At 37.3% G+C, this 13746-nt stretch overlaps 2 protein-coding genes across 2 annotated transcripts in view; one reads left to right on the top strand and one right to left on the bottom strand.

Annotated features, from left to right (window-relative positions):
• dnajc17 (DnaJ (Hsp40) homolog, subfamily C, member 17) overlaps positions 1-13746 on the top strand; it is a 54724-nt gene that overhangs the window by 28548 nt on the left and 12430 nt on the right. The window contains exons 9-10 of the mRNA XM_058399117.1: positions 219-299; positions 3725-3856. Of these exons, the coding sequence (XP_058255100.1) occupies positions 219-299; positions 3725-3856 (213 nt within the window). The remainder of the gene's footprint in view (positions 1-218; positions 300-3724; positions 3857-13746) is intronic.
• On the bottom strand, positions 6105-13350 carry LOC131359329 (cdc42 effector protein 3). Its single transcript, XM_058399118.1, has 2 exons — positions 13102-13350; positions 6105-11620 (listed from the first exon to the last, which is right to left on the bottom strand). Exon 2 carries the CDS (start codon positions 11541-11543, stop codon positions 10953-10955), a length of 591 nt encoding a protein of 196 aa, XP_058255101.1. The 5' UTR covers positions 11544-11620; positions 13102-13350; the 3' UTR covers positions 6105-10952.

The raw sequence follows: 13746 nt of genomic DNA, 5'->3' as shown, positions 1-13746 counted from the left end.
GACCTTTACCATTTCACCATTTCTCATAGACAGAACTCAAATAGATAGTGCTATAGTTATTAATGGTGTACAGCTGAAATATGTAAGCTCTAATATGGATTACTGTCTAAACATCTCCTGCCTAAACTTGCTATGTATCCAACCTACCACATAAAATCTTTACCGGTTTACAGCTACTTAGATTGTTGTGAATTTGATTTCTCATTTTCTCTTTGCAGTATGGCGACATCTTGAACATTATCATATCGAGTAAAAAGAAAGGCAGTGCTGTGGTAGAGTTTTCCACCGTAAGAGCAGCGGTGAGTACTTTCAGACTGAATCATAATTCCGGATTTTTTTTTTTTGTATGACCGCAAGTTTGACTAGCAAAATATATGGTTATAGAAGAGAAACGATTTATAATCGCTTCATCCGGAAAAGGGTGGGTTCCATTTTGTGTCTCCATCATTAAACAGTTGAGAACTTTAACAAGATAGACTTCCTGTTAAAACTGGTTACACAGTTACACTTTTTGACCCTATGTACTATACAGTTATAGACGGGAAATGTTTTATAATGGTGTCACCCAGATGATGATGGATTCCCTTTTGAGTGAGTTTTTCCCTTGTCACTGTCACCTGTGGTTTGCTCATTAGGGATTAATATAAATCAGGATTTCTGTTTTGTTGACTATGTCACCTGTTAAAAGTTCTATAAATGTTTAAGTTTAATGTGCAACCTACAAGGTCAGTATCTGCACCGCACATGGTTTTTAACACTTGAAATATTGAAATAGTTAACTCCAGGAACATTCCTAAATCCTGGCTTAACTTTCTTATTATCATATTTGCACCATCAACAAACATGATGGGATAAATCCAGTGCATGACCGTTTTAAATAACAGGTTGTCTTGCACTTCAGTGAGGGGAAAAAAGTACAGGTTTGCTGACCTAAGAAGGTCTTGTTATCATCCACAGCTTTCTTATGTTTTGTTGGCCTTTTTAAGTTGTGTACTTGACCAGGCTTTTACAGATATCCAATTTCTGCTCATTTTTCAGTATCATGAAATTCCCTATTGCTTCAGTGTTCACTTCTGTGATATTCAGTGTTTTGTCACCTGATGCTGCCGAGCTGCTTTTGTTAAGTGTTGCTACTTCCTGGTTTACATATGATATGAGGCACAGAGGCACTGTTTAGTTTCTGATTGGGTGTCTGTTGCAAAGCATCTAGCTGTTATGTTCTAACATCACATCGTTTCATGATGTACACATTTTGCACCACAGTGTGGAGCAGGGTTTCATAATCCATGGTAAATGCAGTGCTAAGCTCGCTTCTAAAAATACCAGTACAACAATAACCTGGGGTTAAACCCAGCGTGAAAAGCTCTAATGTGTACATATTGATTGTCATAGCACAAAAAATTGTACATTACATGCTTAGACTTACTTTGACACTGCTGGACATCATATAAGTGACATAAGCAAGAGAGAAAATTATCATTTCAAACATGTTCCAGTTACCTCACTACGCCTTGCAAAGTAAATTGTTGCTTAACAGCAAAGCGTTGTTAGAGAGATTTATTGTTAGCTACCCACTTCTATCATCATTAATATTAATTGCGTAATCACAGGGTTTATTTGAAATGTCTACCAAAGACTCCTACGCACATTTGTGTGCCTGAAGGTGACATTTATGCCTTTATAGATTTATTGTTCGTGTGTATAGATTGTGTGAGTGATTCTGTAAAGGAGCAGTCTAGCATGTTTAATGGAGTCCAGAGTTATACTTATTGTCAGGATCTGTCTGGCTGCATGCTGGGACTTGGACTGTTGTGGGCTCTGCCTGCTTGTGTGGTTGCTTCCCCAGAGAACATGGCTGCCATGCTTTAAGAACAGACTCTTTGTGTGTGGCGTTTAATGGTCCCTGGGCAGACTGGAGGCCTGGGGCTAGTTCAAGTTCAACACACACACACACACACACACACACACCACACAACACACGCACTCTGTAACATGCACGTAGAGATTAAATCACTGTGCTGTGACTTTGACAGTGATGACAATACAAACTGGTGTTTTCCTATAGCTTATACTAACAGATTTTATTCTATTTTGTTTTCTTCACTGTAAGAATGTAAAGTTTGTTTTAAAGTTTAAAAGGAAGACTTTACTTTTGAACACACTAAATATGGTTTTTGGAATATATTCTGGAATATTTCTCAGTGAATTTTGGTGCTTTATGATACAGATACAATCAGTTATGCAACGAGAGACTCGCCACAGTTTAGGGTGGTTTCATATACACTATAAACCACTTTAATCATTGATTTTGTCTCAGACCCCTTGTTGTTCACATCACAACTCCTTAAAAACTCCAGCTATTTGCTGATATTCCTGCCGTTCTGTTGTAACCTGTATCCTTCTGTTTTTGGCTAAACAAAAGAAAAGCGTTAATGCAAGGTTAATGCAATCCTCCAGATAAGTAAGGATGTAAGTACAGTTGTCTCCTCCTGAAATCACACAACCCCATGACCAGACATCATGAAAAGTTTTGTTGTTTGCAGTGACTCAAGATGGCAGCTATGTACGGCAAGCCTCGAGGTACTTCTGGCATAATGAAACACAAAGCAGGCTCTTCATGTTCACATCGCACAAAACAAAAGAACCACAAAAGGACCAGAAACTGAACCGTACTAAGACATCCTCCTGCAGTGACCTCAGTACGGTTCGTGTGTGGGTCCTTTGGTGGGGGTTGTAGCTCTATGGATTAAAAATGACATTTCAACTTTTCACAACCAACATTTATTGAAACGTCAATCACTGAAGATTTATAATAAGATCACCGTTAAAAGAACCATCTTAAGAGCTTGTGAAGGAAAGGATTGTGAAATAATACAAACTTGAAATAAACATGCATCAGATCAAATATCAAAGATATCATGCGAAAAAAGGTAACAAGGATAATAATTGTATATTAGCATAAAAAGAAACAAATTCAAATAATAAAGATAGCATGAAGTTAAATCAAAGTTTTAACCTTGTTCTCCATGATTCCATCCTTGATTCTCCATGCTACCAAAACTCTTGCTAAATATCTGGAGGTGAAAATGGCTACGATGTCAAAAAAGCTTACCATATATTTAAAACAACAATGAAAAGGTCAATTAAGGACTATGGAAGTTTGAAAATAATAAACAGCATAAGACAAATAGTATAGCTGAATTAACAACAGGGGATCTGAAAACATTGAGTGTTCACATATACACATTATATCGACCCGAGACCGCTTTGAGTGTGGAAGTGTGGAAACGCCCATAGTAATTTACAACATCACAAACACAATGGCCTTCAGTAATCATGAGGTTGGAAAGAATTTCACTGTGCTGTAATGTATATGTGACAAATAAAGGCTATTTCTTCTATTTCATTCATTACAAAAATGAAAATGCTAGGCATTCTTATTTTTATCTATTCTTGAGATTTTGGAATTTGAAAAGAGGATAGAATAAACAGCAAAAAACAAACCAAAAAATCTAATATACAATATATTTACATTTCATATTTCAGTTTTAAAGATACACTTGTATTCATTGTAAAATGTTAGGGTACATGAATCCAGATCTGGAAAATCCCTGCCCTGCATAGTTATCATTTTATTCCGCTTCCAACTACATCTGATCATTAAAAACTCGTAAAAAAAAAAGCTGTGACTAACATTTTGTACTCATTTTGTACTCCCATTCAGGAACTGGCATGTAAAAATGAGAGCGGTTTGACTGGAACCCCTTTAAAAATCTCATGGCTGGAGGGACAACCTGTGAGTGCTGCTCCACCGGGGCCCGATTACTCTAGAACTGGAGTGTTTACTTCATCACAGGTATAGTAACTATCAACAGTTTCTCGTATGTTTCTCCCCCTTTCCCCCCCTGAAATATTACCTCTGCTTCCATATGCTCCATAGACGCTTACCATGTAAAAAAATCTAAATGCACATACGGCAGGTTCAACCTCCAATCAAAATAACATGTTCCCACTTTTTGAAGAGAAATATGTAAACGCTTGACATTCTATATTCGCATCAATGGGTAAATATGTTTGCCGTACTCGCGTGCTGGTTGTGGGGCTTCCAGACAATGTGTTTAGAGAAATGGGGTTTGGGTTTGTTTCCTTTGGAAGGCGCTCTCTGTGCACGTCTAGCAGTTTTGGCGGCCCCCTGGGCTGTCCCTCATTAAACCCTGACCCAGCAGGCGGAACGTGAGAAGCACAGGACCAGCTAGCTGTATATGTAATGGACGACTGGCACGAGAGGCTGCTTTACTCTGACCCCCCTCAAGGGAAGAGTTAACCCTAAACATTCCTCTTCGGTCCTTGCTCTTAAAGTACCTCTATCCATCATTTACATTTTTCCACTTTCCCTTCCTCCGACTATACATCAGTTTTGCCTCTTGACTTATCTCTGCATATTGCTAAAGCAGTGATGAAATGACTTCCTGTTCCCAATACATTAAACCAGACAATCCTACATTTCCACATTTTGGAATGCGTCACAGTATTTTATTAAAAACGTAATTTATTTCGGGAATTTTTCTTCATTCGATTTGCTGGAATAATATTCATTATTGTTGTCATGATGATAATATCGAAAGCCCATTACCTCATCATTGCTGGGTTCCCAGACTCTAGTAAAGGAAAACATTGTTATAATGCTGCAATTTTCATGCTAGTCTGCAGTTGTGGAGGTGAACATTACTAATGCTGTCAAGCATCTGGGTCAAGGTTACTCTTGACAGTCTTGGAGGATTGCCGGAGCTGCTGCGTATCCCACAATGCCTGTGTTCCCTCGCCTCCTCACGCCAGCTGTAATTGTAGAGGTTTTGAGATGTATTTTTTTTAACCTCATGAATTTCCCATTAGTGCACAAAGACCTTGGCATATTTCTTTAGCCCTTTTGCTGCTATTTTCTGGATTTGGTAACCAGGTTTGTAATCATTTGTGGACTGTAGCATGCTATTTATTATTTTTTATTATTAAAAGTTTTAGCTCTGTTGTAGATGGATGTAGGCAGCAGAGCACCACTGGGTTTCCATATGATTGGAATGTTATGTTATTTCTAATTTGAACACGTAATATTAATTTGCAAATGTCTCAGATATCCCAGAGCTACATGAGGTTGCCTCCTCCAGTTTTTCTAAAGTTTCTTAATTATAACTGTTGAAAAGGGATTGATTCAATACAAGTCTTTCTTTTCACAGCCGGTTACGTACTGCTTTATAAAATATGCCACGTCTACTTCATTAGAAGTCAACATGTTGCTATTAGACTTGACATATGTGCCTAATAATTTATTCTGAGGAGCAACACTACAGCGACTTGTAGTCGAGTCAACAAAGAAACCGGAGATCATTAATTTTCAATGACTTAAAGTGACATGAGCCTCAAAGACCGCTGGTGACCAGATGTGAGTGTGTCCAGCGACGTGACAAAGTTGAGGAAAGCTGAACTTTATGAAAATATGGAGTGACTTGTTACAGCAATTACCAATAGGAATGAAGACGCATGTGATCCGTGGCTAAGAGCATACATTGCTTCTCCTTCATATCATATGATATGATGCAGATATACACTGCTGTATTTTATACACAAACACCAAACTTCCTTTCAGAATCCTTAATTTTAATGCAGGAAAACTGTTGTCAAATGGGATGCTAGTTGCAGCACCCGATGATCAGCGTTATTACTATGGCAACCAGTAGTATGAACTCCTACTGATGACTTTGTAGTACAGCGACTGGAGACCTGCAGCTATAAAATCGTATTATGTGTGAACAAAGCTTTATGTTTTCAGATGGCAAATTTGCTAGTATTAATGCAGGGTTAGTTTTATTCTTGGCCATGTGTGCATTGTTTTGTGTCTTTCAACAGAGAGCTATTAATTTCTAGTAGCCTGCTAGTGTCAATACTTTTGGAATGAGTGTGTTTCTTTTAATCTTTACTGTATTTTGTGGAAAAACAAAAAATCCCACTAAAAGAATTCATTCAGCTAAATCATGTCACTGTTGTGTCCATCACTGCTATAAGTTCTAGCTTGGAACTTTTTTTTCTTTTCTGTCAGACGTACTATAGTTCCCACCAGACACAACATTAACCAGATGTGTCTACTATGCTGACTTTTCCTTTTTTCCAGCTGTATCTATAAGCCATGACTGAAAGAAGCACATTATTCTGCTGATAAATTTGTCCGTTTTGGGACAAGTTTTGGCAGCACTAGTTAGGCCCACGTTTCCTAGACAGTCATCTAAAAGGAATCAGGTTTCTGAGAAACATCTTGTGTAGTAGCTCGGACGTTGATATTAGCATGAGTTAAAGACGTAATTTATGGCTGTGTTTTTTTGTTTTTCGTCTGATGTAGCGATCATTGTCGTTATGTTGAAATTAGTGTTATCTTCATTATCAGGAACATGGTAGTTAGTACATCAGAATCGTATTTTTGTCATAGCTTACCTCTCGCTAAATGGTCACAGGTTCAGAAGGGATTATTTACGCAGAGGGAAAAAAACAGTGAAATGATGTTGCATGCTTGCAGGAGCATTGTTTCAGGCTGCCAGCCGCAGTTACAACAAGGAAAGGAATGTCTCGGTTATCAAAACAATATTTTAGGCAAGGTTTTGTGCAGATTCAAAGGAAGAAGTGTATATTTTTTCACTGAGATGGCAGGTTTCTGGTATTCAGGGTGATAGCAGACTGGAATTTGGAAAGGAAAATGGTACCAGATGTTGTTCGGGTATCTTGCAGACGTCTGGCTTGTTCTGCAGCCCCAAGGTAATTTGTCTTCTAATGACTGTCCCTTTCTTCTTACATCAGGCATGTGAGACTTTTGGGCACTTGGACTTTACGAAATTCACAATCAGATGAAGGGTTTTTTTTAAGTAATTAAGTTATTTTGGTCTATGAAGTGCTGTTGCATTTTATGGGTGTGATTTCTTTGGTACATCTGATTTTTCTGGAGCCAATTCCCATATTCTAAGCTTTTACAATATTTAGTACAACTCTATAAATGCATAATGAGTTACACTTTATGCACATTTATGGGTTCTGAGTCCTTTATTAATAAGCCAAGATGTCATTCTAAGCATAGCGCATCAACCTTAAACCTTACAAAAGGGAATAAGAGGAACACTTCCTCTTATATGAAGTGCTTTCTTCTCTATCCTGTGGTTACAATGAATTACAATAACACTTATTGCCTACATGCCACCAAGAAAACCTTTTACTATTGTTATCTAGTGTACCATACAACATGCAGTACATTGTTAATCTAAACAGTTTGATCTCAGTTGTATATTTGTTTGGTTTTGATTAAATAACATCACTCATAGGTGTGATACACAGGGAAGGTGATTTTATTTGAAATTGATTTTTAGTAAATCTGTGCGAGAAATTACTAGTCACAGTGTGTGATTAGACAGCTAACTCAATTACATCAAAATACTCATCAAATGTTTTATTTTATTTTATATTTTATACTACAGTGTGATAAATACCAATAATGGGCCTCATTTATCAAGCTGGATAAGAACAGATTTATTTGTACATCGTTAGTGAATGTTTACACGGCAAATTTGTTATTCATGAAAATCTCCTGAAATCAAAAACACGTCCATATCCTTCTCGTGCTCCTGACTCTGTGTAAATTTACTCATAAGAAGACTAACTAATGTAAACATTGACTTGATCGGCATTAAATAAGAAAATTAGCATGCGTTACTGCACTTTTATATATGGAAGTTTGAATAGCTTATTTTTATTACTTTACTGCATCTATCCTGAAGGACTTGAAGAAGTCTCTATCAAAAGCTCATCCACATGCTAGCTCACCAGGACAGGGACAAAAAATCAAGAACATTTTGTGAAAACCAGTCATTCTATATTAATCACATTTATTAAAGAATATGAAAAATGTAAGCGATCATTTAAGCGAGCCAAACACAAACCCTCTTTTTATGATAATAAAACTAGTAATTATTAGTTTCATCATAATCATTCAGCTATCACAACAGAAACAGCACTGGCTAAGCAGAGGATGGGCTGGTCTGCCTGCACGTAGCCATACACCCTAAACAAATGCCTCAGCTGACTGAAAATGTAGCACCTACTCATTATTATTATTATTGTTATTGCATTATTAAATAGGTTCATTATCATATTAGGGAGTCAAAATAGTTTCCACTGTTGTTTTTCAGTCTTCACTCAAGTCTGTACTCAAAGCTGTCTGGTGCACATGAGTCTCATAGAGTTTTTATGGAGTCACTACATAGAAATGAGCTGTGCCCTGCTCTTACTCTGTAATTTGCTGGTGGCTTTAAAATCAGCATGTCCAAAATGTTTGTATCAGTTTGGATTAGTTTACGCGAATACTTCGACTTTACTAAAAGACAATAATGAGGCTCACTGAGATTTTATAGAACTGTCCTAATCCTTGTGTGCCTAAATAACAATTGTGTGGTCCTTACTAACTTCTATAAATAACCTCAGGTTCATCACATGACATCGTGCACACCCACATTTGCACACTCATTTTCACCTAGGGCGGCCAATCCACCTCATCCACAACCCACAATAATGAGATTATAGTGCAGTCTGTGCTATTGTCTTTGGTGTCATTACTGGGACTACGTCTCTCAAACACTGAAACACGTTAAACCTGGATAATTGTGTTATTGTTTCATAAAACACACGACATTTGCTAGTCTTTTACCTCAGATAATCAAATCAGGGTATCGGGGAAAACTTGAAAATATGCCTAAAACTGATTCTGTCTTATTGTGTAAAATAGAATGAGGGCATCTTGTGTTTTATGTCATATTTAATAGGGTAGTCAATCCACCTTCTAATATATTTTTGGGAAGAGGGAGGAAACACAGGAAGGACATGTAAAACTCCACACAGATAATGTGAACTAGACCTGAGGTGGCAATGTTACCTGTCCCTCACCATGCTGCATCTATTAAAGGACAATACTGTACAATACTGTCTTAGAATCCATTAATAATAATAATAATAATAATACTTTTGAGTTACAGGCTTTGTGTCAGTAGTAAAAGAGCAATTTTTCTAAACATATAAATGTTAACAAAATTAGCACATTAAATAATATACCATTTTCTGGTGCCTCCAGAAGCATTATACAAAATGATGCAAATTTAAAGACAACTTTATATCTGGCTACAGCTACAGATATTTGAAGCACTAAACAAATACACAAAGTGAGGTGGCATTACACCCCTACTATTTCCTTCTTTACTATTTTGTAAGGAGCTTTAGTAGTTTTTTTCCCCTCACCACTAATTCCCTCGTATACAAAACAGGCCAATGGAAATTCATTGAAATCCTCCATACTTGTCACTAATGCCACAAATAGACTCCAGCACACTGCTTTTGAGAGAATGGGGGCTTCTAAAATTTGCGCTAATAACAGATATTCGTACGCAACTGCGGTTTATCAGCTATTGTAAGTGAAGGTTTTGATTGAGGAAGCTGGAGTATCATTGTAGAAATTTATTTTAGGAACAAATAGACATCGCTGTATTTACTGTAAGGGTTTTTTTTTTCTTAAAGGAAGTGCAGATCATCACATTTTGATGGTTCTTGATAGGTTTTCATATTTATTCATTTAAAACTGTATATTAATAAACGTCTCTGTGACTCCTATCTATTTGTAGCCTGCCTCTGCATGTACTGCCGGTGTACACAATCTGTAATTATAGACCACAGATTCCCAGAGACATTTATTAATTATTAATACAGAGATTTGAGTTAACAAATATAAAACTTTTATGAGTGATATCAGGATGTAAAGATCAGAGTGTTCTTAAGAAAAAATAATGCTTACAGCAATTAAAAGTGGTTTATCTCATTTCCATATCTCCAGCTGTACAGGTGAAGCAAACATCCAACAATGAAGCACCTTGTCTAGTGTTAGGATAGAGTTACTGATATATTTTATGGATGTGACAGAAAGTACAATCCGACCAACAGTTTTGTTGCACTGTTGCCCCCAGGATCAATCAAACTAAGAAAATGAGGAGTGTTGCACTTCATTTTGTTTATCCAGGCTACTTGTTAAATGTGTTAGCCACAAAAAGAGCAAACTACATAAAAAGAAATAACAACACTTGAGATTTCTGCTGTGTTTAAGGTGATACAGCTTTAATTCTGGATCACATGGATGCCATTTCCCATTGCTGAGAGATTATAGTGCAGTCTGTGCTATTGTTTTTGGTGGGATTACTAGGACTACATCTCTAAAACACTGAAACACAATAACCTACATAATTTTGTTATTGTTTCATAACACAAACAACATTTGCTAAAGATCTTTAGTAAAGTCTTTTACCTTAGATAATCAAATGAAGATATGGAGGAAAACTTGCCTAAAACTGGTTCAGTCTTATTGTGGAAATACAGAGTGAGGATGTCTCATGCTTTATACCTATTATAATTGTAATATAATATTTATATATAATAATAATTAGAATATATAAGTGTTAAGTTGCTTGATGCATAACAGTATTCTAGAGCAATTATATTATATTATACATTAAATTAAATGTCCTGAAATCAAAGTTGTTGTTTTTTTTAAAATCATACTATTAACTATGTATTTTTTATTTTTTTTTTTACAAGATTGATACTTATCAGTGCAAAAAGATCAGAAATATTAATATTAAAACATATACATCATGTTAGCAGCCCCCTGTTTATTATGTTTAACATTTGTTCGTTAATAATCTCGATTATCCTGCCTGTGGTCAAATTCTATCTGAACCACAACGTGAATAACAAGCTTTGTTTATTATTGTCCAAATTATAGATGTCCTCACCAGTCAGTATCTGGTATTCTTCCAGTAAGGTCAGGAAGTCTACACATCGGGTTTCCATTAATACATAACGCATCACATGGCACAGTTTTTCCTTTACTGGTGGAGTTTGTTCATAACCTGCAGTACATCATCCAATATAGAGGGCCCCAGGTCTAGATTAAAAGTGAAAGTTGTGTCAAATTCGTCTGGCTGGAATTCCTCAGGGGTAGTCTGTGTTGAATCTTTACCTGAACTGAGGCTTCCCCAGCCAGGGCTTTTACTGATACAGGTCTTTTCTTGATTCAGTTCGTAAGCTTCTTCCTCCACGTCCTCGGTGTCCAGAAGTGGCAGAGAATTACATTTTTTACGTCGTTCGGTCGAAGGCTGGTAGTGGAACTCCCAGTCATCACTTTCTTGGCCTGGCTCTGCTTCATTTAGGTTGAGGCGAGGGGGTTTTGGAGGAGGCATACAGGCCTGGAGCAGGTTCTGCTCACTCTGAGAACTTTGCAGCAGCCTGTGTCCCTGCTTCAGGAATGAGAGGTCTCCAAAGCTGTCCCTGTTTGCATCCGAGTCAACGTGGGTGAGGTGTCGGAAATCTGCCAGTGGAAGACTGATCATGTTGACGGACAGAACTTTCCGCTTTGACGACCTCCTTGGCCACCTCCCTGAAGGAGGCTTACCTTGTAATGTTGTTCTTAGGGGCATCCTGCTGAATTTGGTCAAATGCTAAAACAGTCGACGTAAGGGATCTTTATGGATAGCACATCCTGGGACACTTTATTCTAAAAGACAAAATGAGTAAAACAAAGACAAATTCAGCATAGTCATGTCAGTGAACCTAGGCACATTTACCAAATGATGGCCAATTATTCTCATAAAGATATCATTGCTGTTCTTCAAAATCTGGCAAAGAGCTATGCATTAAACATGGTCATGAGATTTGATAGGACAGTAGCCATTGTTCTAAACATGTGAACACATTTATCCAGTTCTAGAATAGGGAAATAAATCAGTCAGTGATGTGTGCATTATCCATAAATTTTGATAATCAGCTCCAGTTACTCTTAATCGTCACTTTTTTTGAAGCCTTTCAAATCATTTAAATATGATGTGTGTGAATGCAATTACACATCCTTATCTGTAACAGATGCTACTTTTCTGACCTTTGGATCAAATCATTCACAATATGAATCAATTCCCTTATACAGAAATTGCTGCTGAAATCTTTTGTTCTGGAAGCTACGAAAAGTAAGACTCTTCATTTCAGTCACAGGCAAATACATTGCACTGGTTGGCCAGTCAACAGTCCTGTGGACTTGAGATTTTATGCACTAAAAGACCTCCTGCAGATTCACACACTTCAGATCCGTTCTCGTGACTTAAAACACTCACTGCATAAATGTGTATAGTACTACAGAAAACATGTTTGCTTGGCCAATAAAGGTTTTATCGTCACTTTAGTAGCAGCAGGAGATGAGGGAACGTGGACATAACAGCATTCCTTTTTAACCATGTAAGAATGAGGGAGGGAGAGGAGTGGCCCATTTTAAGGAAGCTTTAGTGAGTTCATCTGCCAAGACAAAATTAATGTGGGCCTGAACCAACAAACCTTTGCCAAGACACCTCACAACCCCTATGAAAATACACCTCCTGTTCCCGCTCGTCCACTTCTTTCCTGTAGTCTCTCATTATTCAGTTTTAAGAAATACTGGTTTATATTATGCAATTTCAGAGCTGCGGGGGTTTTTTTTCTTTATAAATTAGCAACATGAGCCTTAGTCAGCCCTAGTCACTGTTTACAGCAGATAACTCGGGCTGACCCTCATTTTGAGAGGGTTTCGTGAGCTGGATCCTTGCCCCAACACCTACTCGCACGTGATTGTCAGTTTACCAGGATGAGGCACATACTTGAGGCATTTTGGATTAAATGATTGCTTCTTCACCTCTGAAGTTCTGGAAATTGGAGAATCCTGTTATTATTATAGCTAGCCTATATCAGTCCTTTTTTTATTTTGAAAAGAATTATGAATTCTGTGTTATTTTAAATATAGTCTATTGTTTATGAAGTGTCTTTGACAAATGCCTGTTCTACCCACTGTATCCAAGTCAACTGTTATTTTCATTGCAGATATAGATATAAACCCATCAAAAAACATTTATACAACTCTGTTCTTTATGCAAACCATTTAGTTCAAGCTTACATAAGTGTGTAAGTAAAATAGCAGCCCCTGATTGTATTAAGAGTAAAAGCATATTTCCTTACCTTGATCCAAATCTTTTATAAACTATAATCTTTTAGAAATTCAACTCTGTTAGAGACTCTCCACAGTTCATAGTCCTTTCTAGCTTGTGAGTGCTAAGGTCCAACGTCAGGTATGACGGTTGATAGTATTGTGTTACAATTACGCAGGTGAGGTCTGAATAGAAGGCGTGTCTGTCAGGACAGGTGGAGTTATGTTTTCAGTTGTCAGAATCTTTATAATCCTACAAATGATACCCTTTTCGTAGGTAACCTAGTGTTCTGTTCTTCCCTTCCCTTTCTGCTACTTTACCCTGTTCCTGTTTGTACACGTGTAAGTCTCTGGGTATTTCACTTGCTGCATTTGGCTGAGCTGAGTTAAGAAGAGAGAGAGATTTAAGAGTTAAATGATTAGTAATGTCTGTGTCATTGTGCATCTCTGTTGATTTCCTGTATTGTGTCTGCTTTCCTAAAGCTGCCTTTATCCCAAGTATCAACAGTTCCTGGATGATTGAATAGGTATGCACACAAGTTTAGAGGAAAGACTTTCATAATCTTGGACATGTATAGGCTGGCTGCAGTTGCACAAGTGGCTTTTCCAAACACAAACCTGTTTCAGCTCCCACGCCTACATATTGTTTATTCACATCACTGTATCTTCTGTTTGTA

The sequence above is a fragment of the Hemibagrus wyckioides genome, linkage group LG09, assembly GCF_019097595.1.
Source record: "Hemibagrus wyckioides isolate EC202008001 linkage group LG09, SWU_Hwy_1.0, whole genome shotgun sequence".
In the NCBI taxonomy this organism is placed as follows: Eukaryota; Metazoa; Chordata; class Actinopteri; order Siluriformes; family Bagridae; genus Hemibagrus; species Hemibagrus wyckioides.
The sequence above is the reverse complement of the archived record's forward strand: the minus strand, read 5'-3'. Positions and strand labels throughout refer to the sequence as shown.